The 19,078-nt window shown below is 41.0% G+C and overlaps 1 protein-coding gene across 7 annotated transcripts in view; it reads right to left on the minus strand.

Annotated features, from left to right (window-relative positions):
- TNIK (TRAF2 and NCK interacting kinase) overlaps positions 1-19,078 on the minus strand; it is a 430,959-nt gene that overhangs the window by 134,600 nt on the left and 277,281 nt on the right. For all 7 annotated transcript variants that reach the window (XM_043995975.1, XM_043995980.1, XM_043995978.1 and 4 more), the window contains exons 10-11: positions 15,959-16,134; positions 8,936-9,002 (exon numbers count right to left, since the gene is read on the minus strand). In XM_043995975.1, the coding sequence (XP_043851910.1) occupies positions 8,936-9,002; positions 15,959-16,134 (243 nt within the window). The remainder of the gene's footprint in view (positions 1-8,935; positions 9,003-15,958; positions 16,135-19,078) is intronic.

The raw sequence follows: 19,078 nt of genomic DNA on the forward strand, positions 1-19,078 counted from the left end.
CATCTCATCCTCTTCCCCTTCACAAAGCCTTAGGGCAGACAGGGTGCTAGACCTTGGTTCAGCAAGGTGTAGGCTGAAATCCAACTCTAATGTTTAGTAAATGTTAATTATGGTCACTACTCTGAGTGAGTTTTTGCCTCAGTAAAAAGGGACCAATACAGCTCTTTTTGTGGTGGCTAAGAATTGGAAATCAAAGGAATGCCCATCAATTGGGGAACGGCGAAACAAGCTGTGGTATATGATGGGGATAGAATATTATTGTGCTATAAGAAATGGCAGGCAGGATGACTTCAGAAAGGCCTGGAAAGACACGTATGAACTGATGCATACTGAAGTGAGAAGAACCAAGAGAACATTGTACACAGAGACAGCAATACTGTTTCATGAAGAACTGTAAATGACTTGACTGCTCTCAACAATACAACGATCAAGACAATCCCAAAGGACTATTCATGAAACATAGTATCCACCTCCAAAGAGAGAACTGATATTGAAGGGACATACTCAAGAATGCTATTTTTCACTTTCTTTATTTCTTTTTAATCAAGTTTTCTTGTACAAAATGACAAATATGGTAATGTTTTATATAAGCATACATGTATAACCCATATCTGATTGCTTACCACCTCAGGGAGTGAGAAAGGGAGGGGAGGGAAGAAAGGAGGGATAAAAATGGGAGTCCAAAACTATAAATAAAAATGTTTATTACGTTAGACAAAATAAAATAAAATATGTAAACATAAAAAAGGAACCAATAGTGACTTCATGGGGTTTTCGTGAAGATGACCGAAACAACATGCTTAAAGGACTTTATGATCTTCTCAGCTAGCAGGTGGCAAGTTTCTTCAAACCAGGGCTGTGTCCTTTTTACCAGCATATCCCCAGTGCCTTTAACATTACAGATTACATGTGTATGTGTATGTGTGTATGTAAATACATACTATATATAAAATCTCCTGTGATGCACAAAACAAACACATATACATATGCCTATACACATACATGCACACACATACACACACGTGTATATATAAATGTACATGCAAACATACATGTAAATGTAAATATAAACATAAATACACACATCTTTGTTGAAATGAATAGAATTCAGAATGAAACCAGGGACTAGGTAGAAAACTTCTCTTCCCCAAATAAATTAATACTATAAATAATATTTCAGGAGACATATTTAAACTACTTGAGAATAAATAATTTGAAGCACTAGAATGCAGGTGCAATGTCTATGCTAATTACAAATTAACCTTATCTAATATTTCTTCTGGTTTAAAAAAAATAGAGCAAATGATCGTGCCAAATGAGCATCAGAAAACTCGAGCAACCACAAACAGATTAGTGTTGCCATCAAATAAAAACTTACAACAAAATTAATCTGGCAGATATTAATGAGCTGCATAATGGTTATTGTTCGTATGGTAATTAGTTCTTATAAATGACTGTAATTAGCATAATTTTTATATAGTCATATTTAGATTTTAGTTTCCCCTTTTTTGTTAGTTTTCCAGTATCTATAAGCATCAACAGTGACAGTTTCTCTATGCATTTTAATCCTCTCCCTAAGCTGTCTATCTTGCCTATCTGTCTGTCACATAGGTATAGACACACACACACACACACACACACACACACACACACACACACACACACACACACATTCAAAGGCAAGGGTTCTGAGAATCTGACTCCCAATTGCCAGGACTCTCTCTATAACCCCTTGCCCTCACATGGCTTAGGTTTTGAGGCTTTGAAGTCGGGGCTAGAGGAAGGCAGAGTCCAGAGAAACTTTATTTGCTTGTTTATTTGTTTGACAGGTAGTAGGGTACTACTGATTGGCCTTCCCCATGCCCTTGGCATGCCATTTGAGCCATGCTGATGTTTTCTTCATTGCCCCAGCTCCAAGGCAGGGGCTGCAGAATCCAAGTGAAAACTGAATATTGCTCATGTTGGGGTTTTGCCAGTCTTCCCAGAGCTAGGGATAGAGGCCACAAACAGAACAATCTTTCTCCCACACTTTCCATAAGGCACAGGGAAGGGTGACATGTAGGCCATACAGCCCCTTCATTCACTTCACCAAGCTCGGCTCCTGGCCCCTTAGCTGCTGTCTCCCCAGCTTCAGCATCTCCCACCCCCTGCCCCAGGCATCTGATGGCTGGGCATGCCCGATGTTGCCCAGTTCTCCTAAAGTTCAGAGAAGGGAGCTGGATAGACTAGGAAAAACCGAGCCCCAAGCCCACTCCATCCTCTGACTCTAGGCATTTTTACTGGCATTTTTACCCATACCCGGAATTCTCTCCATCCTCATCTCCTTCTCCTGGTCTCCTGGCTGCCTTCAAATCCTCAGTAAAATTCTCCCTTCTATAAGAAGCATCTCTCAATCCCCTTAAGGCCAGAACTTTCCTTCTAGGAGTAGATTCCAATGTATCCTGCAGCTATTTTGCTTAAGTATTGCTGTTGGCCTGTTTTCTAGTCCATTGGCCGGTGAGATCTCTGAGAGGAGGGGACTGGTTTTTGCCTCTCTTTGTATCTAAAGCACACAGCACAGTGTCCAGAATATAAGTTCTGACAAGTCCCGCCAATTTATAAATGCTTCAGTCAATGAATCAATGAAAAATTTATTGAATGTGTCAGTCACTGTGCAGAACTGTTGTTACAAAGATAAGAGATTTAAGGAGTTTAAAGTGTCAAGTGTTTGAGGTCAAATTTGAATTCAGGTTCTCCTGAATCCAGGGCCAGTGCTTTATCCACTGTACCATCTAGCTGCTCCCCAAGGAGCTTAGATTCTAAAGGAGGAACAATGTGTCCATATATGAACACATCCAGAATAGGTATATGATGAATGCAAGGTAGTTTGTAGTGGGGGGGGGGCACTAGCCACTCAGGGAAATCAGGGAAGGCTTCCTGTAGGAGGTACCCTTTCTAATATGTACATTTAATTTGTCTATATGTGCATATGGAAATTATCACTGAAATTAGAATATGTGCATGTCTTTCCCTCCGTAGAGAGAAATCTGGGTGATGCAGTAAATAGAGTGCTGGGCCTGAAATCAGGGAGATACATCTTCATTAGTTCAAATCCAGCCTCAGACACTTACTATCTGTGTGACCCTGGCCAAGTCACTTAATCCTGTAGGTCTCAGTTTCCTCATTTGTAAAATGAGATGGAGAAGGGAGGGCAAAGCAATCTAGTATTTTTGCCCCCAAATGAGGTCACAAGATGTCAAACACAAGTGAAAAATGACTGAATAGGGGCAGCTAGGTGGCACAGTGGATAAAGCACCGGCCCTGGATTCAGGAGGACCTGAGTTCAAATTCGGCCTCAGACACTTGACACTTACGAGTTGTGTGACCCTGGGCAAGTCGCTTAACCCTCATCTCCCCCCCCCCCCCCGCCCCCAAATGACTGAACAACTTCTCTCTAGAATGTGAGCTATTGCTGTTTTGCTTTATGTCTTTGTATCCAAAGTGTCTGGTTAACGAATACGAATGGAGCAAATGACTGAGGACAAGCCTTTGTACCCTATGTTCCTAAGACCAGCCCTAGCTAAGCTGGGAGAGGCCCACAGGGTTCTGATTTTTTTTTTTGAGGATGGCCCTGGCAATCACCATCTACTTAATGATGAAGGGAGACGCAATCTGTATTGGTGGAAGGTAAACCCACAGCAGGGAAATCAGGGGTCTTTGAAATACTGAAATCCGTGTAAGGGGCTAGAATGGCTTCTATTCTGAGTCTAGGCCCTCTTTGGGATTCTTCTCTCCCCACTTTATGTGAATCAGACCCTTCTGCAAAAGGTGAGGTGGGTCTGCTAGTGAAGGAGCCAGGCAGAGGCACCCACATTTCCCTCTTTCCCAAGTTTTGCCCAGCACTAGGCTGCTTATTTTCAACTGTTCCGAGACAAATGAAAACTGGGGGCAAAGTTATTTTTATTCTGCTTGTCTTCCCATATGGGCAGCTTCTCAGAGACTCTGTGATCCAAGCTGGGCTGTTTGCTGTTCCTCTCACCCTTTGCTCAGTTTCTTGCCTTTGTTCGTGCTGTTTTCTCTTGCAGAAATCCTCATTCCCTCCAGAATTGTGTTGGCAATTTCCATCTAGCCCCCACAATCTAATCAAGAATGATGTCCCCCTCAAAGCTTTCCCTGATATATCTGTCCTCTCAACTAACAAATTTCTCTAGGCCTTTCTCACAGCGTGTTCATGTTCTAGGTTGCATTAGTGTTATGTATTTTTGCATGTACACATGTGCATGTGTGTGTATGTGTGTGCACATGTGTGTGCGTGTGTGTGTGTGTGTGTGTGTGTGTATTATCACCCCTCCTAGACTGTAGGCAGAGACTGGGACATTCATCTTTGTGTGTCCCAAATTCATACTATAAAAAGAACATTTGCATTGCAGATTTGGGTTTGAATCCCACTTCTGAAACTAGCTAGCTGTATGATCATGGCCAAATCACTTAAGCCTCTGTGTGCCTCAGTGGCATCATCTGTAAAATGAGGGGGTTGGTTTAGATTGTCTCTTAGGTCCCTCCCAGCTCTAAGATCCTGCCTAGTGATCAGCACAGAGAGGCCATGGAGTGAGAACTACAGAGTGACATCTGAAGCAGGGCCCCTGAAGGAGGTTTGTGAATAGCACTTTTATCTCTTACTCCTAACCAAGAATTTGGGCAGGGAGGGACTTGGAAAGGAGACTTGGTTTACCTGGTGCCCAAGGCCATCACAGGGCCCAGAGGCTGGCTGTCTTAGGTAGATGTCAGATTTAATATAGTGACAACAGGCCTCTAAGTTTGGCTCTGTTTATTTCTTTTTGGTAGCTTCTGCTGGAATGAACCATCAGGCTCCAAGTGATCTTCCAAAAGTACAGATCTACACACGTCACTTCCTAGCTCAACAAACTTCAGTGACTGCCTATTGCTTCCAAATGCATCCTTCTGATATTTAAAGCTGCTTGTAACCTGGCTCTAACTTACCATCCTTATTAGATATCAAGGCCCTCCATAACTCCATGGTCCAGCCTAACTGGCCTTTTCTTACCATTCCTCACATCTCTCTCCTCTAGCCCTTTGCCAAGACTGTTCCAGATGACTGAAATGCACTTGCTTCACATGGAGTTCCTAGTTTCAATTCAAAACTCAACTGAGGACCACTTCCTACCAGAAACCTTTCCCAATCCTCCCTGCTGCTACCACCCTCTTCCTCAAAACTTCTGTTGTCGAGTTGTTTCACTCACATCCAACTCTTCTTGACCCCATTTGGGGTTTTCTTGGCAGAGATATTGGAGTGCTTTGCCATTTCCTTCTCCAGCTCATTTTACAGATGAGGAAACTGAGGCCAACAGTGTGAAGTGACTTGCCCAGGATCGCATGGCTAGTAAGTGTCTGAGGCCAGATTTGAGTTCAGGTCTTCTTGACTCCAGGCCTGGCGCTCTATCTACGGAACCACCTAGCTACCCCCAAAATTACACTGCATTTATTTTGAATATGTTAATACACACTGTTATTACATATTATATCACATATGTAATATGTTATATATAATATATGCACACACACATGTGTATATACATACATGCACACACATGTATGAATATACACATACAAAGAGAGAGTTAGCATTGATAAAATGCAAGCCCTCTGAGGCCAGGAGTTGCTTCCATTTTGTCTTTGTGCCACTGACGCCTTGTACAATGCCTTTCCCGGACTCGGTATTTAGTAAATACTTGTTGATTGCAGGAATATCTTGATGGGACTCTGGAAAATGGAGCCTTCTTGATGAGGTTCCATGGACATATTCTTGCCCATCTGTCCTCCTCAAGAACATGAGGCCTTTCCTCAAAGCTTGCAAATAAGCAGAAATACATCTTGTTTTCTTCAAGGTCACATGCTATGAATATGAATGCTACCCAAATCACAGGTTCAAAAATGTAAACCCCCAAAGACACCATCTAGCCCATTGTATAGATAAGAAAATAGAAATGGAGAATAGTGAAGTGAATTGGCCACAGTCAGAGAGGTAGTAAGAATCAGAGAGAGGATTAGAACTCAGGGATTCTGACTCCAAATTGACCATGATTTCCACTGGACCACACTTGTGGTTCAGTGTGGGTGTGGACTCCCTGGGTTCTTGAAAGCTGTAGCAGTGAACAGGGCACTGGGCTAATAATGCAACTGAAAACTTAAGGATACTTGATAAATATCAATTGATCCTGAACTCAGAGCAGTATTTCAGTCAAAATCACCTCCTCAGGGTGACCTGGCTGTGACTCTGAAGCTGCTATCTAATTTCTTTTCTTTTTTCTTTTTCTTTTTTTTGCTATCTAATTTCTAACATGTCCCTGCCTACTCTTCAGGAATTCAAGAAGATTAAAACCTGTAAAAAACCAGGAATATGAACATAATTCTTAATTATGAGAGGATGGCACGCCACAGTTATATGTGAAGGGACTGGTATGTGAGAGCTCAGGGAAGAGCCTAGATGAGTACAAACCTAGTTTGAAAAATATACAGGGTGTCCCAAAAGTCTTAGTGTGATTTAAGCTTTAATAACTTAAAACAGAACAAAGAAACTTTGGGGATGCCTCCTGTCATTGAGACAGTGCCTAATTTGCATAGGTCGTCATCAGAAAGGCTGTGATCCCCAAGACACTTCTGTGGCTGAATAACCTACTGGCAAATTGCATGTACCAGTGGGACTGGATTGGCTACAACTAGAGAGATAGCATTTGGTATTCTACCTCTGAGGACGGCTTCATTTTCCACCCGGTTTCCTGGGAGCCATTATCTTTATGCTGCCAAATGAGTCGTGGCCAACATTTTAAGCCTCAGGTGGAAGGAAGGAATTCTTTGGTCTTTGCCCTTGGAAGATGATATGCCTGAGCTGGCCATCTCTTGGCAGACAAAGAGTGTATATGACTGCTGGTTTACCTCTCGAGGGGAAGAGAAAGCACAGTGAGGTGGTCACCTCAAGCTTATCGGCTTAAAAGTTCAGAACTGAGGAAACTCAGAATCAAATTCGTAATGGTAGAAGACACAGGGATAGGAAAGGAGAGAGTGTGGAAAGTTAGAGACATAGCCCTGGCCCTGGGTTCAAAACCCAGCCCTTAAACCAGGTAAGATGCTTAACCTTATCGGGTCAGGGCTGGACTGGATGGCTGCTATACTCCTTTCCAACACCAAAGCTGTGACCTTGTGATTTTGTGACCTCTTAGGTCACTTTCAGCTCTCATGTTAGATAAGATACCTAGTTGGAGTGCTATACAGAAAGGCACTATGTGGGGCAGCTAGGTGGCACAGTGGATAAAGCACCAGCCCTGGATTCAGGAGTACCTGAGTTCAAATCTGGCCTCAGACACTTGACACTTACTAGCTGTGTGACCCTGGGCAAGTCACTTAACCCCCATTGCCCCGCAAAAAAAAAAAAAGGCACTATGCAAGTTATTGGGAATACAAAGAGAAAATAAAATACAGTCTCTCAAAGGGACTACCTTCTACTAAGGTAGAACTACCTTCTACTAAGGTAGAACTACCTTCTACTAAGGTAGAACTACCTTCTACTAAGGTAGAGCTAAGGGGGCACAGAGGATAGAGCCTTGGCCTATGGTCAGGAAGACCAAATTTTAAATCAAGTCTTAAAATCAGGGTCTATGTGACCCTGAACAAGGCACTTAGCCTCTGTCAACCTCAGTTTCCTTAAAAGGGAAATAATACTAGTATCTAATTCTAACATTGTTGGGAGGATAAAATGAGACATTTGTAAAGATATTTGCAAACCTTAAACCTTAAAGGCAATATAAAAATGCTACAGAAGGAGGAGGAGGAGGAGGAGGAGGAGGAGAAGAAGAAGACAAAGAAGAAGAAGAAGGAGACAAAGACAAAGAAGAAGAAGACAGACAAAGAAGAAGACGAAGGAGAAGAAGAAGAAAGTAACTCAACTAACAAATCAGGGTATCAGAAAAGACTTAGGGGGTGGCATAAAAGCTCATTCTTGAACAAAGTAAAGGGTTTATAAGAGGGAGAAGTGAAGAGGGAGAGATTTCCAGTCACTGGGGACAATCTATACAAAGGACCAGGGGCTAGACATGGAAATGCCTTGTTTGAGGCACAGCAAGTAGAGGCTCACTTGTTTATAATAATAGCTAAGGTTTCTGTAGCACTTACTATATACCAGGCACTGTAGAATAAGCATTTTACAATCTTATCCCATTTGACCATCACAATAAGCCAGGCTAGAACAGAGGTGGTGAGATTAATATCATGCCATGAATTTAGGAAGGTGGGCTGGCACCAGGTGTGAAAAAGATTCAATGCCAAAGTGACAAGTTTCGATGAACATTATCATGGGGTAGCCAATGGCAGACTGTTTCCTCCAGTATTCATTTTAATGACCAGATTTAAGTTGTGTACAGATGCATGAAGACAAGAATCATAGGATCACAGATTTAGAGCTGAGAGGCTCCTAAGAGGCTACTACTAGTCTAATCTCCCCCTTCCCCCTCCTTTTTTAATAGAGGAAGAAACTGAGGCCCTGGAGAGAATGAAATAATTACATGTAAGTCCTGGAATTCCCTCTTTTCCTGGGCTCCCTGGATACTGTTTTCAGAAGTGATTTTGACCCTCATTATTCTAAAAAATGCCTTTGTTCTCCACTGTTCTTTGTATATATGAAAGAACCCTCAACTAGACCCTATATACCTTGGGGCACAGAGAAGGGGATACTTGAAGTCTGATTCTTTTGTATGGCTTTCTCTAGAGACATTCTCCTGAATCCTTAATTATGCTGATGGATAATGAGCTAAACAAGGTCATTCTCAAGGAGCCTAGAAGCAAATAGATGGAGAGAAAGGGAAAGGACCAAAGGACCAAAGAAATGTGAGGAAAATGAAAGGGCTGGTTTGGACTTCTATGTCCCGCCTTTCATCTTGCTTACCTGGGCTCTCCGGAGTCATTTTCCTCTTCCTCTTCTTCGCTGCCACTGTATTCATACTCAGTCTCATCTGAAAGCAAATTCACAGACCATGAGAAACAGAAGGAACCAAAATGACGGCTCAATGTCCAACTTCCTCCACCCATTTCACAAAGGATAAAATAGAGACCCATAGAGGGGATGTGATTAGCATTGCGTAGCTACAGAGTAGGCCACGATCTCAAGTGTTCTGGTTTCCAGGCCAGTATCTTGAGAGAGATACTGTCTGGGCCTTTATTCATTGGGCTACTTACTGATCGAGAGGCTCAGGACACAAAGATCAATGTCCTGCAACATTTTCTTAAACTATCTGCAAGTTTTCCCCTTATAGCTGCTGTTTACACCAAAGGGATTAAAAAGGTCAGAAATGACTCTTTCATCTTGTAGTAACTTTATACAGGGGCGATCCCATTAAATTCAACAGTTACTAAACACCAAGATGTTCCAAGCACTGTCGTAAGAATAATGGTAACAACTGAGACCTCAACTTCATGGGAAAAAATACCCCAAATCACTAAGAAGAAGAATGAAAATTAAAATATCTCTAAGATTTCAACTCATCCATCAAATTGTCAAAGGTAAGAAAATATGGCAACAGTTGTTGCTGGAAGAGGCTAAGGGAGGCAGCTGGTGTTTGTGGAGCTGTTTTGGTCCAACCAGCCTGGAAAATCACTCTAGAAAAATGACTAAATTATGAATATCTTACCTAAAGAGAGTTGGCTTTAGAATCAGGATGACCTAGTTCAAGTCCTACCTTGGACTATGTGATCCTGGACAAGTAAAAGAACCTCTTGATGAATCAGGTAAGTGTCTAACACTATTATTCACTGGGCATTATTTACAAAAAGCAGGATGAATGTGCCTGAATTGTTGGAGGGAGGGAAGTCTCCTCACTGGGAATACCCAATACCAATGAAAGCATAGGTCCAGAGCCCTCACCCCTCCCAAAACACTGAAAATGAATATGTAAATAGTACTTTAAATTTCACAAAGTATTTCACATAGATTATTTCATTTAAACCTCAAAACAACCCTTTGAAGTAGGTGTTATTTTGATATCAGTTTTACTGATAAGGAAACTGAGGCTCAAAGATGTTTTATGATTTGCCCATTGTCACATATTTTCTAAGTCTTTGAACCCTAAGTCTTCCTGATATCAGGTACAGCATCTTTTTAAATAGTTATTTTAAGGAATAAAGCAGGCATTTCCATGATATAGTATAATAATAATAATAATAATAATAATAATAATAAAATATGATTGCACATGAAACTACACCCGAAATCTCTTATGTACAACTTGCTATTCCTTTTAAATATATTAATAAATGTATCATGTAAATTTTTCTTCCTTCCTTCCTCTTTCCTTTCCTCTCTCCCTCCCTCCCTTCTTTCTTGCTATCTTGTATCCAGGTACAGAATTCTTGCCACTACACATCACTACAATTCCCTATCTTGAGGAGTTTTTATTCCATGAGAGGACAAAGCATTAATTGGTGTTCACACCAAAACCAAAAACCAATCACTTTGCAACAAGAATTTTAGCTATGATTTCCATGGATCTACAACTTATCTATGGCCTGTAACTTGATAGACAGCAGTGTTTGGGGCACAAATCATGTTTTTAAAAGCCTATTTTATATCATCTGTACCCCTGTATGACCTCCACCCTCCCCACCCCTGGCACTGCTCTAGGTTAGGAATTGTGATTTTCAAAACATCTACGGTAGACTAGTCATGAAACCCAGGTCACACTGTCACGAGGAGACAGGCAGTGCAGAGGCTGCATGGGAGGAGCTGACATTTATGGAATATTTTAAAAATCTGCTTGACTTAAATCACAGGACTAGTTGATTGGTTAATACCCCAAAGAACTATCAGGGTGGCAAAGACAAAAAAAAAATTACAAAAGCTGAAAGTTTAGTAGTGCTTATTCTCCTTGAGTGAACCATTAGATTTATAGGGTCACAGATTATAAACCCACAAACTTAGAGCAAGAAGCCTCCTTGGAATTAACCAAATCTAACCCCCTCATTTTACAAATGAGGAAACTGAGGCCTAGGGATTTTACTCAAGTTCACACACATTATAAGTGACAGAGACCTGGGACTTGAACCTAGGTCTTCCAACTCTGTATTAATCACTTTTTGTAAAGTAGGATGCTGAAGCTGCTTTGGGCCATTTGCTTTATGCCTATACTTTTCTTATTTCGTCAATCACTTATTCATTCATTTTCTTATTCATTAACACACATTAATCAAATGCCTACTATTGGCCATTATACAGGACATTCCAGTGACCATTTCTGAGACTTTGCATTGGCTCTTTCTGTTGCCCAGAAAGCACCCTCCCCTAGAACTATGAGCTTCCTTAAAAGCCAAGATCAAATACCACCTCCTCAAGTTGTGCTGGAGTGAGATCCCTGCCTCTCCCCTCACCAAAATGAGTTTGGATTCTCTTTAGAAGTAGGTACTATTCACTTAGATGTATACACTTAGATGTATACACACTGTTTCTGCTCATAAAACGGAAGCTCCTTAATAAGCACTGGGGACATTTCCTTCTTGTTACTGTATCCTCAACATCTAGTATTGTACTCAGCACAAAGTAGATGATTTGTATATGTTTATTAATACTGTGTGCAGAACACCATGCTAGCAACTGGAGGAGATGTAAAGTTTAGATAAGATATGGATCACTTCCTCTTTCAATAATGATGATGGTGATGGTGATAGACTGATGAGAGGCAGCATGGTACAGCAAATGAAGCCAGTCTGTCTGTCTGTCTGTCTCTCCTCCCCCTTCCCCCTCCCTCTTTCTTCCTCTCTCTCTCTCTCTCTCATATCTGAAAATCAGATTAATACTCATAGAGTTGTATGTACTACGTTAGTTATCCCCATTTTAGAGATGATAAGACTGAGTCTAAAAGGTTACGTAACTTGGCTACGGTCCCACAACTTGTCATTGATGGGATTTGGACTCAGGTTTTCCTGATTCACAGCTTTATCCTATTTATTGTGGGGCATACAATCTTAAAGGCATATAAGACTTCAGCATAAATAGCAATACTGTCTAATAAATTAGAGGATTCTCAAATAATGTGCTACAGGAAGACCAAGGGGAGGTGTATGTGTGTGTGTGTATGTGTGTGCGTGTGTGTAAGGAAAAGATGTCACAGTTACCTTCCTACCTATAAAAGGCATGAGACTAAATGTATAATTTCATGGTTCCATACTGAAACTTCAACTGAAATGAATGAGTACAGAATTCAGAGGGTATTGTGGGATATTTATTTGATGAAGAAGATTATAGCAGAAGAAGGAAGCACATTAATCCAATGACTTCCTACCTCTAGGGGAAAACCTTCATTTATTGGAATACCCAATTTTAATACTATGCCAGAATCTGCCATGATTTCATTTGTATTTCTGAGAAAAATGAGCTGATGTCAATATTTCTCATAGAAAATAGAATTTCATTTAAAAATAAAGAAACATAATGAAAGGTAGAATTACAAGACTCTCCCAAGCATTTGTCATTGCAGAGGCAGGAAGTAGGATGAGCAAAGATTAGAGGAAACAAACTGAGTCACTTTCACCTAAAGGGCTCTAAATGGGTGGGATTTAAGTACCAGACATTAAACCTTGTTTTGGTGGGTACTTGGATATTAGCAATGGACCTCTGGGAGCTCCAAACCATAAAGAAGGATCAGATGCCTCTTTAAGTCATCATGAAACTCTCCATAAACCCATTCCCAGGGATCCTGAAGATTCTCTCTATTGCTCAGTGCCGGGTTTCATTCATTGTGGCATTTCTCTCCACCCTATAGAGCAATAACAGGACCTGGATCAAAATCGAGCTCAGTCACATATGAATCAGACTTTGGACAAGTGGATTCACCTGTCTGGGCTTCCATCTGTAAAACGAGAGAGGTTGGATCTAATGACCGCTAAGATGCCTTTTAGTTCTAGATCTAAGAACTGAAGAGGAAGAGATCTTAAAAGGTGTATCAGAGTCCAGTAAAAAGTACCCCAGTTTTGGAATTAGACTTGTGTTCCCTGTCCCCCCGGAATATAAGCTCCCTGAAAGGCAGGGACTGTTGCCTCTGTATTCTCAGTGCCTAGTATCTAGTGGTGTTTGATCAATGCTTACAGATCGATTGGCGTGGACTCAGGCCTCATTTCCACTATTTAATGTCCCTGGATAAATCCCTTTACCATTCTGAGCCCCGAGTTCTTATTCTATAACATGGAAATTTGATAATACTTAAACCAATCAATCAATCAACAAGGATTGATTAAGCACTCGTGATAGGCTAGGTAGTGTAGCAGACACTGGAGACACAAGGGCAAAAGGGAAACAGTTCCTGTCCTCTGGGAGCTTCCAGTCTTTTAGGTGAAAAGGCATGAATAAAACATAACCAGAGGGAGAGGACCCAGTTGGGAAGTCAACAGAGTGGTCACAAGGCCTTTCCGGAGGGAGAACACTAGCTGCTGGAGGAACCAGGGAAGTTTTGGAGTTACAGAGAGATTCTAGGATGCTCAAGTTAAAAAGGACTGGGGAAGAGGCCAGCACAAAGGCTACTTTGGCTGGATTGTGGAGCATGGAAAAGGGAAGAAAGTACAAAAAGACCAGAAAGATATGTTGTCTGTTTTTTTTTCTTTTTCTTTTTTTTTTTTTAGTGAGGCAATTGGGGTTAAGTGACTTGCCCAAGGTCACACAGCTAGTAATTATTAAGTGTCTGAGGCTGGATTTGAACTCAGGTACTCCTGACTCCAGGGCCGGTGCTCTATCCACTGCGCCACCTAGCTGCCCCTATATGTTGTCTGTTTTAATGGGCTTTCAAAGCCAACAGAAGAGTTTACATTTTCTCATGGAAGCACTGGGAGCCCCTGGAGTTAACTGGGTAAAAGGGGTGATGTGGTCAAATCTGCGTTTAAGGGATTTGCTTTGGCAGTGGTGCAGAGGAGAGAGACTTGAGGCAAGAAAGAAGGTGGCAAGAGTGCTGAGGAGAGTTGGTGAGGTCCTGAACTCATGGCTGGGCTGTGGGAGGAGAGGGGAAGGGGCAGATTCAGGAGACGTTGGTGAGTAGAAATTGAATACATTCAATACTTTAAAAAGAAAAAATAAATAAATAAAAGGGTCATGATCTGTCCTGGTGGGGAGAAATCACAAATATTTGGAATTCTTTTTTGGAAAATGGCAATGAGGGTTAAGTGACTTGCTCAGGGTCACACAGATAGTAAATGTCAAGTGCCTGAGGCTGGATTTGAACTCAGGTCCTCCTGAATCCAGGGCCAGAGCTTTATCCACTGTACCACCTAGCTGCCCACTGGATTTTTTTAAAGGCTTTTAAAATGCATCTAGATTACTTTCAAGTTCAGGACAGATAACAAACAAAAATATAAATGGGTACAAATAAATAAAACAAAAAATGAAGACATGGCCAGTCCTGATAATTAAAGGAAACAGCATTTACATACAGTGCAAGATGTATAGCACTCAGTAAGAGTGAACTAGGGTGGCTATTTGTGGGTCTTGGGTCTAGACAAGTGCTTGCAACTTGCTGGAAATTAGTGAAAATAATGAACAACATTGCCTTTTCTCTTTTCTGTTGTGAGGCTGGGGGGCAAACTGGGACATGAGAGCACAGATAATTTTTTCAATAATTACTCAGATGTACAAAGAAAAGTCAATGCTGCAATAAATCTTCACTATGGGTGTTCTGTTTTTATAGGCTCCGTCTCAGGGAGGGTTTGTTTTTTGGTTTTATAGATGCTTTTTTTTAAAGCTCTGTCAGACTCAGTTTTCTCATGTGCAAAATTGTCATTTCCTGATAGCCACATGCCTCCCTTACACCAAACCCTCTTTTCCAAAAAAGAAAAGGGCTAAGCAAAAACTGATCTAGGAAAGCTCAGTGCCTGATACATGATGAAATGTTTTCCTCTTTAGCAGGAGGAAGAAACATGCTTTCTCCTCAAGATCCTAGGTATTCTTCTTTTTAAAACTAGACCTGTGATTTTATTGGTATAAGGAACCATTTTCTACTAACAAATACTGGCACTGTACCTGAAAATTATAGTCTTAGGCAGTTGTCTAGATGGTGTAGTAGAAAATTCTGAACTGGGAGTCAGGAAAAATTGAGTTCAAATCCAGTCCCAGATACTTACTAGCTGTGTCCTTAGGCAAGTCACTTAGCCATTTTCTGCCTCAGTTTGCTCAACTGTAAAATGGAGATTATTCCCCAAGAGTACCTATCTCTGAGGGTTGTTGGGAGTATCAACATAACTAACGTGCCTTGTAAGTCTTAAAGGGCTGTATAGATCCTGGTTGTTCCTCCTCTTCCTCCTCTGAAAGGTTGGATGACTTGCTCAGGGTGCCAAGGCACCCTGTAATGTATCAGGAATGAGAATTGGAACCACGTAACATTTACACAAAAACATTTCAACTAAGGGATCTTTTCCTATGTTCTTTTTTCTTTCTTTCCAGTTTTCCAAACAAGAGAATATATTTGGGAAGCAAATGTCTTTAAACTCAATTCTTCACTTGTCATTAAAAGGCATTTCACTGTATGGCTCAACTCGGCTTTGTCTGGTGCCTGGAGAGAGAGAGAGAGAGAGAGAGAGAGAGAGAGAGAGAGAGAGAGAGAGAGAGAGAGAGAGAGAGTGTGTGTGTGTGTGTGTGTTTATGTGTGTGTGAGTGTTTTCAACACACGTCTCCTCTTTTAAAACAGATCCTATTTCCATAATCTCCACAGCCCTTATGACTTCAAATCTCTAATGGACAGAGCAGTCACTCACCCCGCTGAATAACAGTGGATCTCCAAGTTCGGAGTGACCTCAGAAGGCAGTTGACCTGAGCCCTGCCCAAACAGAAACCAAGACAAGGCCTTCCTGGGCCAATTAAAAGTCCACCCAGTCCCCACAGTGGGATGGTGTGACTTCTCCCACCTCTTGGCTCCCATGCAAGATAAAACCCAGTACTCACCTTTCTCTCCTCGCTTCTTCTTTGTCCTGTCGATATGATCCTTGAGCTGAATTCGGACCTGTCGCTCATTAGGCTGGTCTCTTATGAATGGATGCTTCATGAGCTGTTCTGTGGTGGGTCTCTGACTATGGTTCTTTACTAAGCAGCTCTCGATGAAAGACTGGAATTTTTTAGACCTACCAAAGGGAGGACATGAATTAGCCACAGGACAAGTCAGCGACTCACTGAAACACAGAATTTGGGAGCTGGGAGGGACCTCAGTAACGCTCTAGTCCAATCCATGCTCAGAAGGGATCCCTGAGACCCTACATCTGACATGTGGTCACCCAACCGCACCACCTCCCAAGGTGGTTAGCTCCTCTTTCAATAGATTGTTCTTTAGATCAGCTCTGATGGATAGGACTTTGTCCCAAGGTCAAGCCTCACTTGGCTTCTTTGTAACTTAGCCCCCCTACTTCTGGTTATTCCTCCTGGGGCCAAACAGAACAAATCTAATTCTCTTCTACAAGACAGTCTTTGATAATGTCAAGAGAGCAAAATGCTCCTTCCCTTCTTCCCTTCTCCCACCCAAGTCTTTCCTTCTCTAGGCTAAGGATGCCACAAACTCAAAGATCACACTGGAGCTCACTGAAATTAATGAATCCAAAATCCAGAACAATCAATCACTGTGCTAATAATCAGCTCCACGCTGGCTGCTATGGGATACTTGTGGATGGCACAGACTTATGCAAAAAGGCATGTATCCTGATAGACTCCAGACATCCTTATTTGTCAAGGATTTGTCAAAATTCCTTCAATTCACCCAGATTTGCAACCTCAAGAGTCATCCTTGACTCTTCAACTTCTCTTTAATCAATTTTCCAATCATTTGTCAATGCTTGGTGATTTCACCTCCATCTCTCCCATTCATTCCCTTCTCACCAATCTCACGCCTTGTATTCTGGTTCAGGGCCTCAACACCTCTCATTTGCACAATTAAGAGAATCTCTTCACTGTTTTCCTAGTTTTTCTCTTTTCCAAGGCATTCACCCAGCTGCCCAACTGGTTTTCCTAAAACACAGATCTGACCAAGTCATGCCCCTCACCCCCAACACACCTATTAAGAAAAAGTCTTCCAAGTCTCCCTATTACCTCTTTACTCTGGCATTTAAAATTCTTTGTAATCCAGCTACCATCTACCTTTTTGGTTTTATTTCATATTTCATCGTCTACACAAGGTAGATGATAAATCAAAAAGAGCAGAGAGAGATCCATCTGGGCTGTCATCACCAGAGAAGGAAGATTTATGAATGAACTGTGACCGGAGCTGGACCTAAAAGGATAGGTAATATTTGTATAAAGAGAAAGTAATAGGAAGGTGAGAGGTGGGACTGGGAATTGGAGAGGAAAGAACCACAAAGAAACAGGATTAAAAAATAGGCCTGGTGTGTGGTTGGACTATTGTAATCATTTCTTAACTGGTCTCCCTGCCTTAAGCCTTGGAAAAGCTAAAATTAAGTGAAGATCTATGGCCTCCCCCTCACTCCTTTGTCTACAGTGCCTTCTCTCCTCACTTCTGTCTCTCAGAATCCCTCATTTCCCTCAAGAACCAGCAGAAATGTCCCCTTCTCTGGGAAGCCTTTCCTGATTGCCCCATTGTCACTGGTATACAGTTGGGCAAAATAATTTCTAATTTCCTTTATCTGCCCTGCATTTATTGTAAGCTTTTTTTTAAACATTGACATTGGTGATTTAGTTTTTCTCTTTCTTTTTTAGATCAGGTTAATGAACTAGTTTATTGGATAGTTATCATTATTTTAAAACTTTTATTTGTCATTTTGAGTTTTTTAAGCTTTATTGTGTTATTTATTTGTTATTTTGTGCTCAATTTTATTTTATTTTTGTTTTTCAGATAATTTTTTGTTCCTAATTGGTGTGACGTTGATTTTCAGAAGGCCATTTCATTTCTCTGCCTGTTAGCTTCTGGCTAGGTTACTGGAGCATCCCTTCTTATCTTGTCTGCTTCTTCATTTACCTCTGCTCATGTTGTCTTCCTTACTTCAGATTTTCAACCTGTCACTGATTTTTTCTGGCCTTCTTCAAGAACTTAAGTATTCTAAGTTTTCAGACATTTTTGTCATTGATATCTCTGAGCACCTCTTCAGATATTTTCTAGATTTATGTGGGGAAACTGGGATTCTTAACTAACTCAACTGAAAGGCCATACTTTTTCTTAACCCCGTCCTTCATGCACAGTCTCAAATGATACTTTCTTGCCCTTGACCCAGCTCAGAGGTAACCTCTTTCATGAAACCTTCCATGATTTTCTACCCACTTCCCCTAACTTAAATAAGTCTTTACTTCCAGAAAATTCCTTCTATAATTTTTCTGCTGGATTTTTTGCATTCTACATCATAATCTACTTAATTATGTAAATATCCTTCCTTATTCATTAGATTGTAAACTCTCTGAATGTGGGAACCATGTTATATCTCTCTTTGTAATTCCAGTGCCCAACATAGTACCTTGTATACATGGAGGCTTAATAAATGTTTCCTGAATGAATAAAGCACTTCATTCATTCATTCACTAATTCAAAAACATTTATTAAGTTTTACTTATGTGCCAGAGGCAAGGGTTACAAAGACAAAAAACAAAAGGCACTGTTCTTGAGGAATTTATACACCTTTGGATGAATGAATGAAAAAATGAGCATATTTGTGTTGCTACTATCCCAATGAAGTTTGCAAATTTAAGAGGCAAAGTTCTTATATCAAAATTTATTCATCAGTAAAAATGATTTTACCCCAAGAACTTGGCAGGGCTTATAAGTTTATAGTATGTAATATTTATCCACTATTTCCTCAAAGATAAAATCTGGGCTATTAAAAAAACCAAAACTCTTGGGAACTGGGATCCAAAGAAGGAGAGAGAACCATTTTCCTAATGATTAACAAGTCCACAAGGTGTGAGAAACTCCTGATGGACTTTACCCAGGATTCAAGAAGTGGGCACACATGCTCTTACTGAGAGTTCCATGTGATTAGGGATGATGTTATTAATTAAACCTCTCATTCTTATATGGACTCTCTTAGTAACCCATTATGACCCAGTCCAGGGCACCTCAATTCATAAGGTGAC

This window comes from Dromiciops gliroides, chromosome 3, assembly GCF_019393635.1.
Source record: "Dromiciops gliroides isolate mDroGli1 chromosome 3, mDroGli1.pri, whole genome shotgun sequence".
In the NCBI taxonomy this organism is placed as follows: Eukaryota; Metazoa; Chordata; class Mammalia; order Microbiotheria; family Microbiotheriidae; genus Dromiciops; species Dromiciops gliroides.